The sequence below is a fragment of the Podarcis bocagei genome (assembly GCF_964188305.1).
Source record: "Podarcis bocagei genome assembly, chromosome: 5".
NCBI lineage: Eukaryota > Metazoa > Chordata > Lepidosauria > Squamata > Lacertidae > Podarcis > Podarcis bocagei.
Window position 1 is genome coordinate 23,643,208 of NC_138129.1, and position 21,785 is coordinate 23,664,992.

General features: G+C 44.9%; 1 protein-coding gene across 2 annotated transcripts in view; it reads left to right on the plus strand.

The window, feature by feature from the left end:
* Positions 1–21,785, plus strand: part of HNF4A (hepatocyte nuclear factor 4 alpha) — a 78,580-nt gene that overhangs the window by 50,151 nt on the left and 6,644 nt on the right. For both annotated transcript variants that reach the window (XM_081196422.1, XM_081196421.1), the window contains exons 2-9: positions 6,276–6,450; positions 8,853–8,947; positions 11,903–12,009; positions 16,207–16,365; positions 18,500–18,587; positions 19,164–19,319; positions 20,286–20,522; positions 21,611–21,736. In XM_081196422.1, the coding sequence (XP_081052548.1) occupies positions 6,276–6,450; positions 8,853–8,947; positions 11,903–12,009; positions 16,207–16,365; positions 18,500–18,587; positions 19,164–19,319; positions 20,286–20,522; positions 21,611–21,736 (1,143 nt within the window). The remainder of the gene's footprint in view (positions 1–6,275; positions 6,451–8,852; positions 8,948–11,902; positions 12,010–16,206; positions 16,366–18,499; positions 18,588–19,163; positions 19,320–20,285; positions 20,523–21,610; positions 21,737–21,785) is intronic.

The following is a 21,785-nucleotide window of genomic DNA, read 5'->3' on the forward strand; positions in this document are numbered from 1 at the left end:
ATATCCAGCGCTTTTTGAGAGGCCAAGGAGCTCATCCTTAGAGCAGCACTGCACCGTTGGCCCAGATTATTATTCCCATATTGCAGGTAGCAGGGCTGAAGCTAATAAACATTGTCTGGCTGAAGTGCACCTAATGATTTTGTGGCCGAGGCCAAATTTGATCCAGAAACTTCCTTCCTCATGGATCAAATGCATAAGATACCTCACAAATTCCTGGATTACCTTGTCAAGTGTGTATGTAGCCTTTTGGGGCGTTTTGCCAGTCACATTTCGTGGTGGAAAATGACATCCTGCCTTATGCCAGTGTGTGCATAGACTGTGAGGCCAAAATAATAGCCTTGCAGCTTTTCAAACTGCAAACAGCTTTAGCGTGTTTTATAGCAAGGAATGAAGAAGTACTGCGGGCTGACATTTCTGCTTCCTTCAGCTGCTTTAGCCCATAGGAGTCATTAGCTTATTCCACTCCTAAAACGTTTGGGGATTTGTTTTTGTTCACAAGATCCAAGATTTGTGTTTTTGGCAAGTTTACCCCCGGATTCTCTGAACAACAGGCTAATGGCTAATCTTAGTGTAATTCAGAAGCATGCCTTACATTAATTCTGAAATTCAGAAAGATATCTTCTCTACTCAAACTTTATTAAACTTTCCTATTAGGTCTTTACAGAGTGATTTTACAAGGAGAAAGGGTTTCATACTTTGCACTTGTCATTATTTAATAAGCACAACACCAATTCTCTGAATATGGGTACAGGTCACCTCTATAGTGCATGCATTGAATATTTGCCTGGTTGTCTGGTTTTTTAATACTTTATTTTTGATCGCCTTAACACTGGGAAGGTGGAAATATTATCACTGATTTTTTATTTTATTTTTTATTTTCACTTCTGATGGTGGAATATAAATACTTGAAATGTACAATCATATATCATAGCCTTGGAATATAATCCAGCCCTGTTTGGGACAGCATCATTATACCGGGGCATCTTTCCCCCCAGTTGTTGTGTGAAATTTAATTGCCATGAGCCAATTCAAACCTGTACATAATACTGTGGGATATTGTAGAATGGGATGAGCTACTTGTGCCCCTCCAGAGCTTGCTGGACTCCAGCTCCCGTCAGCCCCAGCCAGCATGACGAATGGCCTGGGGTGATGGGAGTTGTAGTTCAGCAGCGCCTGAAGGGTCACTGGTTCTTTACACCTGTGTAACCAATGGCTGAAGGAGAAGAAAGCTGGGGGTGGAGGGAGGGAGAGAAAAAGGGGGGGAGAAGGAGCGTTGTTGTTAGTGGGGGAGAAGAGGAGGAAGTGGGTGGGTGCAGTGCCGGATTTATGTATAAGCTAAACAAGCTATAGCTTAGGGCCCCACTCTCTTGGGGACCCCCAAAAAATGTAAAGGGGAAAAAACTGGGTGTACAGTTCCAGAATATAAGATAAAAAACAAATAAAATAAAACCTACATACAGCAACAGTGTTTTGTGTTGTGTAGGCTCCTATTTGTTATGTGCAAATGGCTTTAGGTCCATAAATTACCATATAGCATATATTCAACATAAAAACAGTGACAATTTGTTGTTGACAAAGGACAGCTAGACATATAAAGGGTGCCATTACCTTCAGTAGCTTAGGGCCTCATCAAACCTAAATTCAGCCCTGGGTGGGTGGCAGTGGCATAACAAGCAGCGCAGACTCCCTGTGCCAGCCCTGCCTATCCCCTTACTGGGATCTTGATCCTCACACTTCCTATTTGTTCCCCACCCCTGTTGCAGGATCAGAGTTGAAAGGCACCACAGAGCTCATTAAGGCAAACCCCCATTCAGTACAAGAACTACAATGCAGGATGCAACTATGGTGTCCCTGACAGGTGTCCGTCTAGCCTCTGATTAAACAGAGAGCACACCACTACCTGAGGCTGTTTCACTGCCAACCACGTCTGCCGATTAGGAAGTTTCTCATAATACTTACTTACTTAGACAATATCATATATATCACTTATATTTTAGGAGGTGGGAGAACCTCCAAGCAGTTTAAAATGCATTTTAAAGGCATCATATACAAACAGCGTATTTTTATGTTTCACAAAAAATTACTGTCCTGCAGTTACCACTCAGCGATAACCAACAGGGTTTTCTTAGTTTGAGTGTCTTAGCCATTTCTAAATGCTCTCTCTAAAACCCAGCAGAGAAAGCTGCTGTATGATAAATCATGCAATCCTAGCAAAATTCCAATGTAGGCAAAGACATGCCATCCACCCTTTAAAAGAACAACAACAGAGCTTTGCACTCTCTTTTAAATTAAATACTAAATTTTCTCTTCTTGTCCTATGCTCCTAATTTTCAACATTCTAATATTTTCCAAAATTCTGTATTCCTAACCCTTGCCCTTATTGTCATATTACAAGCTAATTGTGTACAACCAGTAAGGATGGGGGAGAAACTTGGTTTTGTGCAAACCTACCTAATTTGCACACAAACCAAAAGACATCCTGTGAAATTCACACTTTTTTGTATTTTGAGATGCAGTCCTCTGTGTGTACAGAATTGCATATATAAGGGAAAAACATATATTAGTTAAAATAACATACTAAAATGCATTACATTGTGGAAAAGTTATTGCAAAGATGGGTGTATTTGGAGAAATATGTACAGGAGTTTTTTGGGGGGGAAACAATTTGCAAAAAGTGAGAGAAACTGAACTTGACAGACTTGTCCATCTGTAGAGATGAGTAAGGAAAAAACTGTGTTTTAAGGACTGTGTGCAGACTAGCTTTTCAGACAAATAAAAGCAGTCATACAGTGAGCTTTTATTACGTATGTTCATTTCCCACCCCCAGGAAGCATGGAGCACAAGAGCATGGTCTCTGGTTAAACTTTTGCAGGTTTCTCCAGAATATATTTTGACATTTGGAGTGACTGTCAGAGGCCGCTTTTGCAAGGTAGCTACGGTAAGGAAATCAGTCCTCTCCTCACCCACAGACCTCCACCCACATGGAGCTAGTTGTTGTTGTTGTTGTTACAGCTGCTGCTGTGCTTCCAAGATTCCTGCACTGACCAGCTGGATTAGGGGGCATCCAAGGTCCCTTCCCAATTCCAAAATTCTATGAAATTGTGTTTTTAAGAATAGGAAAGCAGTGCAGCACAAACCTTCTCTTTCTCGCAGCAATGCACCAACAGCCAGGGAGCTTGCTTGTTTGTTTCTGAACTTTCTTTCAGAAGTGAACTCGATTCTAGTTATTTTCGACCTCCTCACCCCACCCCTCTGCCATCATTCTCAGTTATGTGGATTCCCCACCCCCAGGAAACTGATGTAATTAGAAGCAACAAAGTACCTTGTGACATCGACGAGCAAATTTACTGTGACATAAACTTTTGAGGACTGTGAGATCCACTTCATTAGAAGCACAAAGAGAAGTATGCATGTGTATTTGAGTATGTTGGAGCTCTAAAACAAGATTAATACGGTTTCCAGTCACAACAGCAACGGCCGCAAGCGCTGTTCAGATTCATTGCAGGCTGGAATTAAGAATTAGGATGAAAATGAATAGGCCTCCTTTTCTTCCGGACACATGCAGATGGTGCTCCCTCTCCATTGTTTTGGGGACCACCTGCTCTCATATCATAGAATAAACGAATCATAGAATTGTCGAGTTGGAAGAGATCCTGAGGGTCATCTAGTCCAACCCCTGAAGTGAAGAAATGTGAATCTCCTTTCACTCTTAAATCTTCTGGGGATGTTCTGCCTGCTTCATGTGGCACTACAACAAGCCATGTTTCACTAGACTTTGTAAGGAAGACTCTAGTAACATCTTAGAAATATAAATAATAAAACAGCTCTGATCAAGCTAGCGAGGCTGGATCAAGACCCAAGCCTTGAGGAAAGTGGCTCCCAACATGCTTCAGAAATGATTTTCCAAGAACAGCCTAAGTCAGGGTGGGCAGAAGATATATTGGGATCTACAAGTAGATCTCCAGGTAGTTTGCAGCAGGCTGGCAGGAATTTCTGTCAGTCAGTCCCAATTGTAACAACAACAAAGTGATGCGCACACTCTAAATTAGGCTGCTGGGATGAACAAAGCTTGGGGTAACTAGGAATGGGTTTTTGTGTGAGGTCAGCTTAGTTCCAGTACTTGCAACAAATCCTTTGCTCAGGGACTACTCAGGGGCTCTAAGTCCCACTAGACTGAAGTCTGTCTTTTCCTGGCTTAACTTATCCGGCAGAAGCCTGAAAACTTCCCATCAGCAAATAGCTCATATCTTAACCTCTTTCAGGCTAGAAAACTAAGCCTCGTTGTAAATTCTTTGAGAGAAGGGTGTTTTTTGGAGGTGGGGGTGGAATTGCCACAGTACCAAGTATCTCAACTAATTCATACAACGCATCACAACGGGCAAATGATATTGTTATGGCAGCAAGCTCTCAAGTTGTACAAAGCTGCTGTTCAGGCGAGAAGTTAGTTTTGTGGCCCTCACAAGCTTGCTTCCCTATCAGAAATGTTGGCCCAGTAACAGAAATCATTTGAACCATTCCAGAGCCTCCTTTGACCCCTGCAATGTTTGTCGGATAAAAATAAGGACCCTGGTTGTTATGCATTACACGAAGACATAACTTTTCCCGTAGATTGCCATCGAGTGGCGAGATTGTAAAAAACTTTAATTTCAAAATGCTCAGCTTCCTATCACCTAGAAGACATGTTTATTTAACATTTAGATATCATATTTTTAAATATTATGTTTCATACAAATAACTACAACATGCATTATATGCTAGCAAAACAATAAAATGGCACAAAGCTGTGTGTGTTTGTTTTGTGGGGTACTGTTTTGGAAATAGAGGAAATGTTATGATTTGTTATACAAACCCCTTTACTGTATCTTTCTGTATTTTCCTGGTAAAAAGGTAAAGGTACCAGTACTGTATTATTAGATTACTTGGTCAATCAGTTGCTTAATTTCTAGAGTTCAGATGTAATGGAGCTGGCTATCAGGATTTCAGTTTTGCCAGCTAAACCCTCCCTAACTTCCTCTGTTGCCTTCCGTCTTCAATTGCATCTTCACCATTCTGATGCTTATTGGGAAACAGGTATAAAATTGCATGAGCTGTTGTGGGTGAGGAGACAGGCAAATATCCCCCCCCCCCCCAAGCAGCAAGAGCCGCCTCCCCTTTCCATGCCACAGGGATGGCATCACAACCTATTGATATTAGATCAGCAGGAGCTCAAGTACAGTAGTCAAGGGAAAATGAATAGGTTTTGAATCTTCTGGAAGAGCCCAATATGCCATAACAAATCTGTACAGAAAGGAGTGAGTGTTGGGTTAGCCATCATAATGGAACTGCCAACTCAAAGCTAGTGAGAAGTATTGGTCCCAGAAGGAGTGAATTATTGGGAGTATTGGCACTCATGTGTATCTAGCACCACCAGTGTACGTGGTGTTTTTCAGTGTTGAGTAAAAATAAAAGGGCCCTGCCCCAAGGACCTTACAGTTATTCATAGGTTTTGACAGTGAGAGAGACAATTGGGGAAGGGAAAAAGGACAGAGGCTAGGATAAGAGGATTAATATGAAATGTCCATATTGCAGGGATTCAGTTGATCTGATTCCTTGATTTGTTCCCATAGATCAGTGGTTCTCAAAGGGTGTGGTGTGCCACACTGGTGTGGCAAGAGAGATGGCATGTGCGGCAGGAATAGTCAAGACTATCAATATTATATTTTGAGAATGGTTCATGTTCTTAGGTAGCTGCATTGTTTTGTACTTTCTGGATGTCCCACGATCATATTATAAAGTAGTTGCATTCTATGTTACAGATCAAGCGCTGCTAGGAGTTGATTCTTTTTGTTTTCCAATGCATTTCTCATCAATTAAAAATTCGGTGCGGCACGAGCAAATTTTTATTCTGAAAGTGTGGCCCAGAGAAAATAAAGTTTGAGAACCACTGCCATAGATACTGAATTGAAATTTTATTTATGCGTTGATACAGCATTGCTTTTCATTTGGTTTGCTGCCTGATATTATCATATTGATTTTTGGTATTGTTGTATTTATTTTGGTATGCTATGGGCTTCCCTTTGGAAGGAAAAGCGGGCTGCAAAGATTGAACTTGGATTAAGATGTCACCTCTGCCGGAGCTCATCAAGCAGCCCAAGGCAAGTTGCTCTGTCAGCCTGAACCGCCTGCCCTGTTGGGATAATATTGCTTTGTAGGGCCTGCCCTTGTAATTTCCTGCTTCGATCTGAACCCATTCCCAATTGTTTCACAGTTGCCCTCCCTGTCTCCCCTTTGAACAGACACCTCCCCTTCTGAAGCAGCAAACCTCAATGCGTCCAACAGCATCGGGGCCAGTGCGTTGTGTGCCATTTGCGGAGATCGTGCAACGGGGAAACACTATGGGGCCTCCAGCTGTGACGGCTGCAAAGGGTTTTTCAGGAGAAGCGTCAGAAAGAATCACATGTATTCCTGCAGGTAAAGGGGGGAAGGTGGGGGCAGCGGGATGTTACCGGATAGATCCTTAAAAGATGTGATACAGCCCAGCTTGGGTTGAAGGTTATAACCTAGGGAATGAGAACTTATCTATAAGTGCTACAAGGAGCTGGAAGGCAAGAGACAGAGCAATCCCACATGTTCCCTGGAAAAAAGGGCTCATCCAGACTTCTTTTTGTGCTGTATTTCTAGGCACCGTGTCGTATTGTTCTTGTTGTGTCAGGGCAAAAAAAAGCGACCAGACAGTAAAGCAGAGTACCTGTCAGTATGTGTGGATGCAGCACTGCAGCCTTAATTCCTGGTGTTCATGCCCAGTTCCCCCCTCTGTCCTTTATTCCCACTTCTCTCTTCTTTGCAGTAGAAGGTAGTGGAGTCCTGCTCATTAGGGCAGGAGAAAAAAGAGGAAGGTGGCTGAAAGGACTGGTGAAGAATAGAGGCAGCTGGGTCTACATTACCTCTCACTATATCCATACATTTAAATGGACAGGCTCATTCCTTAGGTTGCAACCTGTCCTACTGGACCTCACTGTTTTTCCTCCCTGTCTGTCCCCTATCATTCCAGTTACCCTTTCATGTTGCATTAATATGCTGCTTTTTGTACATGTGTTGAGCACTCCACAAAATTGCAGCGGAGGAATCGTTTCAGAGTCAGGGCTTGCCCACACTTGTCCTGTGCTTGTCCTGTGCTTTCTAGGCCTGGGTCCAAACAGTTTTGCCTTCGCCCTGCCGTTTTCTCCCGGAAAACCCTCTTTTTAGCGCTAAATCAGAGCAAGTGTCAATCAGGAGAAAACCCAGTTACTCTGATTCATTGGTAAACAGCAGGTTTCCCCAGGGGGAAAGCAGCAGGGAAAGCAGACATGTGGGTGATTCTTAGTCCTGGTAACTCTTGGTCTAGTAAGTTTCATGTTTTGGAACAGGGATTATCTCGGGTTTTTTGCACATGTGATAAGATCCGGTTCAGCGCGTAATGGCCGCTTATCGTACCTCCTTGGTGACCAGTGCTTATGGCCCGGCTGCTCAGATGCCGAAGCGCCATTTTGAGTGCAGCACATCTCCCTCGGCCGCCATTGGAGGCTCATGGGTTCCTGCCAAACCCACTGTTTCAAATGAGCCAAACTGCGGTGGCCTTAGGGGGCACGTGGCTTGATGAACGGACCTGAGGGAGGCAGGTTTCACTCAGGTCTGCTCAGCAACTATAATTCCTGGCCGACCCTGCCCTCCTCATCCAGTCGGCCAGGAGCGTCACCCACCCTTCTCCCTCCCTTCATTCCAGTTGTTTGGTGCTTTAACCAATTCCTTTTCAGCTAGGAGGGCTTTACTGTGGTCTTTTGACAGTCTTCATATTCGGGGTCAGGAAGGAATTTTCCCTGCACTTCCCTTTTTTCCCTGTGGCGACGATAACGGGATACCCCATTAGAGGGGTCTGGAGGGAAGTCTCTGTCCAAAAAGCCAGTTGCATAGGGTTAGTGGGCCATAGAGCTTCCCTCAGCATTTGGGGCCCATCCACTTAAACTTGCGTTTTGCGATGGATCCACCCCCAAATAGACCCTGTCATGTCTCAGACCCAGCAGCCGGGGGCGGGGGGCTGAGAGGGAAACATGCCCAGTGCCTATGCCAAGACTCCCTACATCTGAAATCAATAAGGTAATGGTCATTTTAAATCCCAGACAGTTGTCTTGTCCATTTATTTTATCCCTTCCTTTTTGCTGTGAGTGTGGCGGGCAGGCCCTCTACGGCTGGGCACACAATATCTGATTTTAGCAAGGCACAGCCACGGAATAATGAGAAAAGTTCTCAGCTCCAGGAGAATTAATCAGTACAGAGTATGACGCAGGTGGCGCTGTGGGTTAAACCACAGAGCCTAGGACTTGCCGATCAGAAGGTCGACGGTTCGAATCCCCGCGACGGGGTGAGCTCCTGTTGCTCAGTCCCTGCTCCTGCCAACCTAGCAGTTCGAAAGCACGTCAAAGTGCAAGTAGATAAATAGGAACCGCTCCGACGGGAAGGTAAACGGTGTTTTCGTGCGCGGCTCTGGTTTGCCAGAAACGGCTTAGTCATGCTGGCCACATGACCCGGAAGCTGTACACCAGCTCCCTCGGCCAATAAAGCGAGATGAGTGCTGCAACCCCAGAGTCGGCCACGACTGGACCTAATGGTCAGGGGTCCCTTTACCTTTACCTTTATGGCCAAAATTCACTTCAAGCCAAAGTGTAGATGAGCCCAGAGTTACTATCGTTTTCCTGCTTATTTATTCCTTAGGGTGCTGATCAGTACTCGGGTGATTATAGCGCCTAATTCAACTCACCCTCTTAAGTCTCTGAATGGTGTTTCCCTTTTAAACTCATGATTCTTTCTCCTTCCTCTCTCCACCCCACCCCTGCTAGGTTTAACAGGCAGTGTGTTGTAGACAAGGACAAAAGAAACCAATGTCGATACTGCAGGCTAAAGAAATGTTTTCGAGCAGGAATGAAGAAAGAAGGTGAGGTCTCTTTGTGTGTCACTGGCTGCAGCTTCCATTTTATTGTGTGCCCAAACTGTAGGCAGCGTAGTCTGTAAACCAGCCATGTAGGCCACTGGGTTATGAAACAAATGCCTTCGCCTTTCCCTACATGTCTTTGCAGTCCCACACCTGCTTAACTTCTGCAGTGCTGCAGCACCAGGTGTTCTCAGACCATTTGCTGTGCCAGCTGCTGCTCAGTTTTCAACAAAACCTGAAGGCACGAGAGCAGTTTTTCTCCCTGATGCTACACTAGCATTTGTCCTATTCAACAACTATTGATCAGCAAATAAGTAGTTTTCTTCAGGATTGGGGAAACCTATTTCCCTGTTCACAACCATCATCCAGCATATTACAAACTGAGCCTCCAAACCAACTGAGACAATAACATCCATGCCAGTTTGCACCTGAAGGGATTGTTATGCAATTCCAATAGAAGCTTCCCAAATCACTGTTTCAACCTTTGTCAACTTCTGGGGATGCGGGGTGGGGAGCATGCAATATTTTGGGATATATATCAACTCGATTCTCGAGAGAAAGTGGACTATTGTGAGAATTGCTAATATGGTGCAGACGAAGTGGTTTGAACATTTGATATCTACTATATAAAAAGTTCCAAGTATAATTTTTCATTAGTTATTAAATTTTTAATACTGCCCTTCATTTGAAGATCACAGCACGGTTCACAACGTATTCAGGATTAGGAATGGAAGAAAGAAACTACTTCTTCACACAGTGCATAGTTCAGATGTAGAATTTGCTCCCACGAAATGCAATGAAGTCCATCTTAGATGCTTTAAAAGGACGGCTCTATGCTTCTTCCTGGGGATGCGGGTGGCGCTGTGGGTTAAACCACAGAGCCTAGGACTTGCCAATCAGAAGGTCGGCGGTTTGAATCCCCGCTACAGGGTGAGCTCCCGTTGCTCGGTCCCTGCTCCTGCCAACCTAGCAGTTCGAAAGCACGTCAAAGTGCAAGGAGATAAATAGGGACCGCTCCAGCGGGAAGGTAAAAGGTGTTTCCATGCGCTGCTCTGGTTCGCAGAAGCGGCTTAGTCATTCTGGCCACATGACCCGGAAGCTGTACACCGGCTCCCTCGGCCAATAAAGTGAGATGAGCGCTGCAACCCCAGAGTCGGCCACAACTGGACCTAATAGTCAGGGGGGTCCCTTTACCTTTATGCTTCTTCCTACCAACCATTGGGAAGCAATAGTAGGAGACTGCTGTTCCTCACATGTCCTCCTTGTGGCCTCACCAAAGACATTTGGTTGCCCGCTACAAGAAACAGGATGCTGAACTAGTTAGTCTTCGGTCTGCCTCAACAGGGCTCTTTTTATTTTGTTATGATTCTGGCCCGAACACACCTGATAAAGGGGGCTCTGTCTTGCAAAAGCTTATGCCGTAATAAATACGTTAGTTCTTTCATAAGCCACAAGGTGCTCTTTTTTGGCACGGTTTTTGTGCTTTAGATTGGGCCCCAGTCCATAAAATGGTTAGGCTGGAATAAATCTGTCTTGCCTTAAAGGTGCCGGGAGGCTCTCTTGTCACTTTTGCTGCAACAGACTAATGTCATTAACCCCAAACCCTGGAGATTCATGTTCCTACCACAACATTAGTTATTATAGTTGCATCAGTGGGTTTGAGCATTACTGTGGTTTGTGCAAAGGACAGGGGAATTTTCACTTTTCTCTCTGGAGTGCCTACTCAACTTGTATTTGCCTGTTAATATTCAATAGAAGTTACATTAGGTCCGTGACCAGCTAAATACTGAGTAAACATTCAGAATACATCATGCCGTGACAGAGCTGCGTGGATCCCGATAACGCATGGCGTAACCTTGAGCGCCTCTGTTAACAGCCGCTGACTGCAGGGTTTTAATTTCAGCACAGCCTCATTATAGCCGTATTATCAAGCAGAATGATATGACTAGGAAATAAATCTGGAGAGGCACAGGTGTAACCGTAACAATCAGATATTGTTTGATATCTCCATTAATTGTGGAGTTATCATAGGGGATAGTTGAGGCAACTCCATGACTCGGCAAACTTGGCTAACCTCCCAGGAAGTCGCAAGCAGACTACGTGTCTTACAGGATCCTAGAACACAGTTCCCTGGTGCGCTTAAAATGATCAAAACATTTTGGAACACTTACAAAGGAAGTGGTGCTTGGAGTTTATTGATTTAGGAAAGAAAGCTGACTGTGGTCACATCCACATTTAAAGAACATGGCTTTCCCCAAAGAATCCTGGGAACTGCAGTTTCTTAAGGGTGATGTAGCTCTGTGAGGGGTAAACTATGGCTCCCATGATTCTTTGGTTGGGGTACCATGTGCATTAAATGCATGGCATGAAAGTGACCGTAGCGTGGAGATGGCAGAAGTTTATAACATAGCGTGCAGCATGGAGAGAGCTCTTTTAAACGAAGAACTCAAATATCTGAAGACAATTCCCATTGAGTTGACTTCCGTAGAATAAGGGCAGGCATTTATCTGGATGTTTCATACATACATATATTCCATTCTTTCTTGTACTTTTACCCACTTTAAATCGTTGGGATAGGGCAGATGATGGCATCACCACCATCACCCCCTGCTTTCCTTTGCACTTTTGCAAACTACAGAAATTAAAATCTAGAATCGTAGAATTGTAGAGTTGGAAGGGACCACGAGGATCATCTAGTCCAGCCCCCTGCAATGCAGGAATCTTAATGTGGGACTCAACCCTGAGATGAAGAGTCTTATGCTCTACCAATTGAGCTATCCCATGTTATGTTATTATGTTGTATTAAAATGTTATTATGTTGTATAAAAGCAATGACAGAAGTGTATGAGGTGATGACAGCTTCTTGCTTTGTCTTGTGCTTCTGATAGTAATTCGAAGAGTTTTGCATTTTCATTTTTGGGATCGTTATTTTGTTTTGTTTGTTTTTTGGTTTTGCAGCTGTACAGAACGAACGAGACCGAATCAGTACTCGGAGATCCAGCTACGAAGACAGCAGCTTGCCGTCCATTAACGTTTTACTGCAAGCAGAAGTTCTCTCACAACAGGTACGTCTTTCATTCTAGAATGTAGCAAAATAAGAATCATTTTAGTCTTCTTTCCAGCTCGGGGGTGCCTCCAGTCCGCCAGGATTTTGTGGGACGGATTCAAACACATACCCAGATGTTAGTTTCGCACAGTTAAAGTGGATTAAAGGGCTCTGTTGCCCCAGCAGAACAAACCTGCTTTCAAAAATGGGGACTTTTCTTGGTTGGGAAAGTGGAGTGGAAATACATGGGAAACTGTGGAATGGATGAATGATTAATGGGAAGATGTAAAAACACCCTGCAAACAAATCAGGATGAGTGCTCATTGTTACATAACCTCCCCGTAAAACCAATTGGAATGAGTGCTCTCTAAAGGCCAGATGTAGTCTAGTCACCATGTAAGCCAGGCTTCCTCAAACTCGACCCTCCAGATGTTTTGGGTCTACAACTCCCAGGATCCCTAGCTAGCAGGACCAGTGGTCAGGGATGATGGGAATTGTAGTCCCAAAACATCTGGAGGGCCAAGTTTGCCTATGCCTGCAGTTGAGTTTACTTCTTAATAAACAAGCATTGAGTTGCATGGTTTAGTCTCTGGTCAGACAGCTTCCAGTTTGATGGATTGCAGATGACAGAGGGAATACCCAACAAATCAACACTCATACAACCATGTTCCCCATCTCTGTCATAGCATCACATATGCTGTCAGCAGCTTCCTAGGTGCAAAATGCTGCCCTGAGGAGTCTGAGAAAATGTAGCAGAAGTGCCGCCTCAAGGGAAGGAAGGCGCTTAGCTCATGTGAAACAAATAACAACTGTGCATTGACTGCACCGAAAATATGAATTCTGGGAAAGGCCCCCAAACTGAACAGATACTGATGAGGGGCTTCTTCCCCATTGGCCCGGGGTCATCCAGGATCAGTATTATTGTATTAAATCTTGCAGGTTCACTATACTAAACAGCCTGGTTTTTGTTTGTTGTAAAGACTGTAAGAGAGAATAATGGGGTGCACTCTTCCCACCTTGGATCAAATCTATGCTTCCAGGTGCCATAAGAAAGCTGCAGAGATAGTGCAGGACAGTGCGCACCCCAGAAATGATCTCTTTCATCTTGTGCCTTCTGGAAGAAGGTACAGGGTTATAAAGACTAGAATCATAGAATCATAGAATCATAGAGTTGGAAGAGACCACAAGGGCCATCGAGTCCAACCCCCTGCCAAGCAGGAAACACCATCAGAGCACTCCTGACATATGGTTGTCAAGCCTCTGCTTAAAGACCTCCAAAGTAGGAGACTCCACCACACTCCTTGGCAGCAAATTCCACTGTCGAACAGCTCTTACTGTCAGGAAGTTCTTCCGAATGTTTAGGTGGAATCTTCTTTCTTGTAGTTTGAATCCATTGCTCCGTGTCCGCTTCTCTTGAGCAGCAGAAAACAACCTTTCTCCCTCCTCTATGTGACATCCTTTTATATATTTGAACATGGCTATCATATCACCCCTTAACCTCCTCTTCTCCAGGCTAAACATGCCCAGCTCCCTTAGCCGTTCATCATAAGGCATCGTTTCCAGGCCTTTGACCATTTTGGTTGCCCTCCTCTGGACACGTTCCAGTTTGTCAGTGTCCTTCTTGAACTGTGGTGCCCAAAACTGGACACAGTACTCCAGGTGAGGTCTGACCAGAGCAGAATACAGTGGCACTATTACTTCCCTTGATCTAGATGCTATACTCCTATTGATGCAGCCCAGAATTGCATTGGCTTTTTTAGCTGCCGCGTCACACTGTTGGCTCATGTCAAGTTTGTGGTCAACCAAGACTCCTAGATCCTTTTCACATGTACTGCTCTCAAGCCAGGTGTCCCCCATCTTGTATTTGTGCCTCTCATTTTTTTTTGCCCAAGTGCAATACTTTACATTTCTCCCTGTTAAAATTCATCTTGTTTGTTTTGGCCCAGTTCTCTAATCTGTCAAGGTCGTTTTGAAGTGTGATCCTGTCCTCTGGGGTGTTAGCCACCCCTCCCAGTTTGGTGTCATCTGCAAATTTGATCAGGATGCCCTTGAGTCCATCATCCAAGTCGTTGATAAAAATGTTGAATAAGACCGGGCCCAAGACAGAACCCTGTGGCACCCCACTAGTCACTCTTCTCCAGGATGAAGAGGAACCATTGATGAGCACTCTTTGGGATCGGTCAGTCAGCCAGTTACAAATCCACTGAGTGGTAGCATAGTCAAGACCGCATTTTACCAGTTTCTTTACAAGAATATCATGGGGCACCTTGTCAAATGCCTTGCTGAAATCAAGGTAGGCTACATCCACTGCATTCCCTTCATCTACCAGGCTTGTAATTCTGTCAAAAAACGAGATCAGGTTAGTCTGACATGACTTATTTTTCAGAAATCCATGCTGACTATTGGTGATCACAGCATTCCTTTCTAGGTGCGCACAGACTGTTTGCTTAATGATCTGCTCCAGAATCTTCCCTGGTATTGATGTCAGACTGACTGGGCTAGACTAGGACTAGCCTCCTGAGAAACAGTTTCTATTCAAATGCGATTTTGGTTTTAAACGCAGTGTAAGGTAGTCTCTATGGGAGTATATTGTATTAATTATGGGGTATCAGAGTTTTGAGGGGGCTAACCAGGCTGGGATAACAGGCTTCTTGGTTTTTGAATGTCTGATGCAGATTTTTCAGTTTCATTGTTCTGTATGGGACAATGACAATAAAGATTATCATATCGTATCGCATCGTAAAGCATTGCTTATTTGATGACATTTCTAGAGTTGCCAAGATTGCAGCAGATAAAACTGCTTGGGAAAGATTAAGGTGGTGCTGGGGATTGTTTTCTAGGTCGTTTCAGAGCCACATTTCTTTCCCAAACGGAACTGGGATCTTTGCATTAACATGGGAGAAGGAATAGCACAAATATGGTCCTGGGAGAGCAAAGAAGGAGGAGAGAATACGCATATGAAATAGCTGACAGGAAGAGAACAGTTGACTGGGGAGGATGGCTTGGATTTCAGGGTGTTTTGCAGGGGTTGCAAACCATGCATGCAGGTGGACTTCTTTGTTGCAAACAGACACACTGAAAAAGGGCATTCTTCTTCGCTGAGATTGATACTTAGCACTTTTTAATGTATCTGTCAGAAGATGCGTGTTCACACTCCCCAGATGGCCACTTTGCACAGTGCTTTCTCTGCCACTCAGCTCCCTTCTTTCTCTCATCGGCTGATGGATCTCAGGGCTCCAGGGAAAACCAAAGCAGATTGTGCAATCCTGAATTCTACCCACCCCTACTCTAAATACTGAACTATATTGGCTCGTATCTGGGTATTTGCTGCTCAGGACTAGCCAGGATTGGAAGGCACCCAAGAGGGAGGAAGCATAGCCCAAAGCATCCGTCTAGAACTTGAATTGCACTTCTGGTTCCCATCATAAAAACGGATCTGTACATCAAGTGCATGACTTTATAGCTCATCACTGTAGCAGTTATGGCTCAACTGGTTCCCTGCTGAATGTGAACTGCCTCTGCTGGGAAGCATTGTGTATCAGTGATGCAAACAAATGTTATGCAGGCTCTGTCTGCAATCTTCAGCAGCCATTTAACAAACACAACACACATCATCACTGGATGCTGTGCTGTGTTCATCAACTGAGAAACATTTCTGTGTGAACTTCCCTTTAGGACCATCTAGAAGTGCTCCAAGAACATTTGGCTTTAAGATGTTGCAACCAGAGCCAAATCCCAAACAGAGGAATGCAGCGGCATTTCAGTTTAAATGGGTTTAGCATTAGAGCAGGGATGTGACCTTCCAGATATTGGCTAGACTTTAACTTCAACCACCTGTCATCCACCTTGGCCATGCAGGCCACGGCTTCCTCATCCCACCTTTCCATCTCTTATTTGCTGGCCACAAGGCTAGCTAGCAGAGTACTTTGAAGAAATAGGGAGATGGGGGAGAGGAAATCTAAAACCTAGCTTGTTTGTGGATCATGGTATTTGATGGAGAACGGATTTGACCTTGGTTAGAGGGCAAGAGCCTTTGCAATTCTGCAGCAAAAACATAGCAAACTCTACAGCAAAAAAGAAAGGTGTTACAGTTTCTCACATAAATTTGTCGCACAGATTTCGATTATTATTTGGTCGTTTGTGCAGCTTCCTTACAGCTTCCCTCTCCCTCTCCCTCTGAGCAATGTTAGGTAAAACCTCTTTCTCCCCCCTGCAGATATCATCGTCACCAATTTCAGTGATCAATGGTGATATCAGAGGGAAGAAGATCGCGAATATTGCAGACGTCTGCGAGTCCATGAAGCAGCAGTTGCTAGTGCTAGTGGAGTGGGCCAAGTACATCCCGGCCTTCTGTGAGCTTCCTCTGGATGATCAGGTGAGTCCTATTTATCCTAGCTGAAACTAAACGTTGGTTTTCCTGTTCCATTTCTAATAATTCAGTGCAAGGCCCATTGTGAATGACTGTGGCGGTGTTATCCGTGTCCAGGAAAGGGTGCAGCTATTGTACAACCTAAGTTGATAAAATACTTATGAACTGTGACTCACGGGGGCTGCATGCGCATCAAAGCTGAACTAATGCAGAACCAGCCCTTGAAAGTGACTGATGCAAACAAGCTGTGAGGCAAGCAGACATTGTCGAGTATTGGGCCTGCAAGGATTACTTCCTTGCTGCCAGCAGTGCCTGCATTTACAGTTGCACAGCAGAGCAAAGTGGGTTGATAGGGGCTCCCATTTTGTTTTGAAAGCTGTGTGCCTTTAACATTAGGGTACCTTTAAACCAGAACTCTGTTTGGACAGATTTCCTTTCCTTAAGTTTGTTCCCTCCCTGTGGTGAGATCTAAACCTCCGGAAAATAACGCTCTCTCCTCTTTCCTTCAGCTCTTTCATCGCAAGATATTTCTTCATGTTTGTTCAGTGTATACAGATGGGCCCATCCCTATAAAGACACCCTTTCCCAAATCCTTTGGTTAATGTTTAGTGGTTGTTTGCTGCACAGCTGAAGTCCCGGTTGGACATTAAGAAGCATCCATGCCACACTGCGTCTTAGTATTAACCTTAGTTTCCACAGATTTCTTCTTTTAAAAAACAGAAGTGGGACAGGAGATACAGAACATTCTTGAGGATCACTGAAGGGCATAAAGTGACAGAATGCAATCATTAACAACAGAGCAAGAGTAGAGGGTTTAAGAGAAAAACAACAACCACGGGTTGCTCATCACAGTAAGATGTCCACAGTCAGCAGAGAAATTAATTACAATGCTAGACTTGGGGAAAGTAGTCCAACATGTGGCCATTTGAGCGACCTTATGGCTCCCTTAGAGAGCCCTAATGTCGCTGGATCCCAACCTCTGGATTGGAGGGCCAGCATTATTTTACTTGTTTACGAACTAGGCACAATCCCCCTTCACCTTTGCACATGTGTGCCCTCAGCGTAGGATCAGTGTAGGGCTCAACAGAGCATTCTTTCCCCCTCTGCAATAGGCTCAGGCTCCCTGGACCCTGGGAACAAGCTTGCAAAGGGGGTGGTTGAGCACCTCTCACTTACGCATCTGCCTGCTGCTCTGTTCCAGGGGCCTTTGTTCCAACCAGTTATTCCTGCTCTGAGAACTCTGGTCCCCAAACATCCTAGCACTGAGTGAGGAAGGTGGCTATATATCATTGTTATGTTAGTCTTCAACCTCCACAGCCTTGCAGGATATCTCCAGCAGAAGAAAAGGCTAAGGAGTAAGCCCTACACAAATCTGGAGTAGAGTCCGTAAGATGGTTGGATGGCGCCTTGTACGCCTCCTTCTGACAACTCCAGCAGCCAAGCTGGTGCCAAACGTATTGCTCTGCTTTCCTTTGGACCATATCAGTGAGGTGGGGTGTGGGTGTCTTGTCATCTGGGCAGCCTAGGACCTCCATACACACTGCCCAGGCTTACGCCCAGGGGAGGGCACTTCAGTGCTGCTAATGCAGCAGATTGACTTCACCCCTGGAGGTGCACTCCATTGCCTGAGACAGACGGGTGCCAACAACAACTAGTCCCCAGAAGCTGATGAAAAATCAGGCCACGTTACCAAGCAATTTAGAGGTCCCCCCCCCTTATCCTGTTGAACATGAGACATACTATGCCAGTTCCTGAAAAACAGAAGGGTGAGTACTTCCCATGTGGGAATTTACAGGAAGTGTTCACCAGCCTACTGTTGTAAGTGATGCCTGGGATGCTTGTGTAGGCAAACATCAGCAGAGAAAGGGGAAGGAACTAAGAAGACTTCAGTTCCACAGGAATTGCTATTCCTCCGTGTCGTGTTCCCACCGATAGAAAACAAATTCCCTTATGGGTCATGACGTTAGATGCATGGTTTATATTGTGATCCTTTCAATCATGTGGTCTTCAAAGGAGTAGTTCAGCAAGCTGCAATTTCTGCACTCTTCTTCTGTAGGTGATCATCTCTGTGTCTCCCTCTGCCCTGCCATCTGTCCTCCTCTTGCATCAGCCCTCTTATAATAGGCCTTTGTTCCTCCAGGTGGCTTTGCTACGGGCCCATGCAGGGGAGCACCTGCTACTGGGAGCCGCCAAGAGGTCGATGGTGTACAAAGACATCTTACTCCTAGGTAAAAGTGCATCGTGTAACAACATGCCTCCCATCTCCTCCTGTTAAAAATACTGTATTGTATTGCTTTTTTTCAGCGTGGGGGTTTGGAAGGAAGCAGGCAATGTACTGTATTTTTCCATGGATAACATGCCCCCGTGTATAAGACACCCCCTATTTGAGTTTTGGGACTCAAAATTAAGAAAATGCACTGTCTGTGTATAAGATGATCCCTTATTTTAAACTTCAAAAATTTAAAGGGAAAATATAGTCTTATACATGGAAAAATACGGTAATCCGCCAGGTTTCTTTGTCACCTACCGCAGGGGTGGGAAACCTCAGTTTCAGGGGGCAAATGCTCTCTCTGTTTGGCCCCTGGGATTCTTCCCCAGGCCACACACCCTCCTGAGTCACACCCCGCACTAGCCCTGTTTTGTACCGCCCCCTTGGATGTTTTTGCCAGGCAGGAATGTGTCATTGAACTCTGATAATGCTTCTTGCTTGCTTGGATGTGTGTGTGTTTCTGTTTGTGTGGAAACTAGCCTACTGTACACAAAGCTGTAAGGGGTTTTAATTAAAACAAACAATTCTCCTGCAGGAAATGACCACATAATCCCCCGTAATTGTCCGGAGTTGCTGGAGATCAGCCGTGTGGCTGTACGCATCCTGGATGAGCTAGTGCTCACCTTCCAAGAGCTGCAGATTGACGAAAACGAATACGCATGTTTGAAAGCCATCATCTTCTTTGATCCAGGTAGGTGCTGATTTTTCAGTAACTTGGAAGAGGCATCTGAGGCTGCTTCCATGCCCCAACCCCTTTTAACATGGCTGAGGAATTGCTTTTCTACAATGTGTGGGGAACAAAATTTAAATTAAGGTTCCGCGAGCTCCTGTTGCTCGGTCCCTGCTCCTGCCAACCTAGCAGTTCGAAAGCACATCAAAGTGCAAGTAGATAAATAGGTACCACTCCGATGGGAAGGTAAACGGCGTTTCCGTGCTCTGCTTCCGGTTCACTATACGCCAGCTCCCTCGGCCAATAAAGTGAGATGAGCGCCACAACCCCAGAGTCGGTCACGACTGGACCTAATGGTCAGGGGCCCCTTTTTCTTTACCTTTCCGCAGAATATAGGACTGTATTGTCTAGCAATGCCCTTCCTCGTGGCCAAGTTCCTCCTATAATGTTTATTCACGAAAAAGAACCATTCAGTAAGGTTCCCAACAACATGAGTGCAGGTGAGGGAAGTAGAGAAAGCGAATAGAGAGGTGTGTTTTTTCTCCTAGAACATCTGGCGAAGCTGAATGGGAGAAATTCAGGACAGGCAAAAGGAAATAATTCTTCACACAACATATAGTTAAAATCTGGACTATGTAGTGATGGCTGCCATCTTGGATGGCTCTAAAATGGGACTAGGTAAGGATGATAGACAACTAGTGGAGGCACAGGTGTCCTGTGCCCTGTGTTGCATTTGTTCACCCTGTTTCATAAGCCAGAGTTGTCACAGCGTCCCTCTATTTGCTCTTACACAATCGGAACTCATGCAAAGTCTGTGTTAGTGCAGGATGAGGAGAATGAAACTGGCACACCTTCCCCAGTGCCTAACAAAGGAGTTTGAGCAAAGTAAGGAACCAAGTGCTTCAGGAGACCACCCAGACTGGCCACTTGAAACTGCATCTTTCTTGAGAAATGCCATAGTCCCTAATTTCCTACGGTTTCCCCCAGATGCTAAAGGGCTGAGCGACCCCATCAAGATCAAGCGAATGCGGTACCAAGTTCAAGTTAGCCTGGAGGACTACATCAATGACCGGCAGTATGATTCACGGGGACGCTTTGGGGAACTCCTCCTCCTCCTGCCCACCCTCCAGAGCATCACTTGGCAGATGATTGAGCAGATCCAGTTTGTCAAGCTCTTTGGCATGGCCAAGATCGACAACCTTCTGCAGGAGATGCTGCTAGGAGGTGAGTGTTGACCCTACAGGAAGTGGAGTTTTTTACCTATTGAATTTCGGGGGCTCCTCCAGATGACCATCTTATTCAGCCTCTATCCTGATTAGCATACACAAAACTTACATGGTGGTTATATGTCCGGTTTTTATAGAGCACTGGTCGCGATCGATTTATGAGGCCGTTATATGACAACAAGCATTCATCCTGATATGCTTACTGGACCTCTCCTTAACAGGCTTCAGGTTCTTTGGAAAATCCAAGCATTTTGTGTTGCCCAATTCCATTTAGGGCAGGGATCCTGTGCATTTAACTCAGTTAGGAAAAAGCTGGATGTACTGTAGGGAACTGGGTCTGCCAAACAGCTGAGGGTGGACATGATTCAAAACAAAGTCAGCGAGAAGTTGCAGGGGAATAGCAGTAGAGGGGATAGACAGGTTAAGCAACCCTCATCTGCTGAGTCTCCATTTCAGAGGTCACAATCTCCCACCAAATCAAAGCTCTCCCACGAGCCTCACAGACCTGTCTGTGGAGAACCTGTACAGACTGCCAGTGTTTTCACAACATGTAAAGTGACATTTGCCTGGTGCCTGCTTCATATAATATACAGTGGTACCTTGGGTTACAGACGCTTCAGGTTACAGATGCTTCAGGTTACAGACTCTGCTAACCGAGAAAAGTACCTTGGGTTAAGAACTTTGCTTCAGGATGAGAACAGAAATCACATGGTGGCGGCGCGGTGGCAGCGGGAGGCTCCATTAGCTAAAGTGGTGTCTCAGGTTAACAACAGTTTCAGGTTAACAACAGACCTCCAGAACGAATTAAGTTCTTAACCTGAGGTACCACTGTAGTCAGGTGGTTAAAAAAAAACACCTATATTATTTTCTAAGGTTTTTAATCAATTAAACTGGCTGGGTTGTTGGTTTTTTGGGCCGCTTTGGAACTGGTATCGTTACACTATGTATTGCTTTGCGCTGCATTCTCTGTTTCATCGAATTTTGCATGTAACCGTTTTACTGCATTTTTATTTATTTATTTATTTTTTAAAAAAGAACTATATCCATTTATTATGCAATACTTAGAATAATATATATATAATTTAGGGTCATCGAGTGACACACCTCACGCTCATCACCATGCTCTTCACCCGCACCTGATCCAGGAGAACCTGGGGACGAACGTGATTGTGGCCAACACAATGCCTGCTCAGATGCACAACGGGCAGCTGTGTGAGTATTCCTGCACAAGAGAACCAGCTCTCTAGGCGTACCGTTTGTG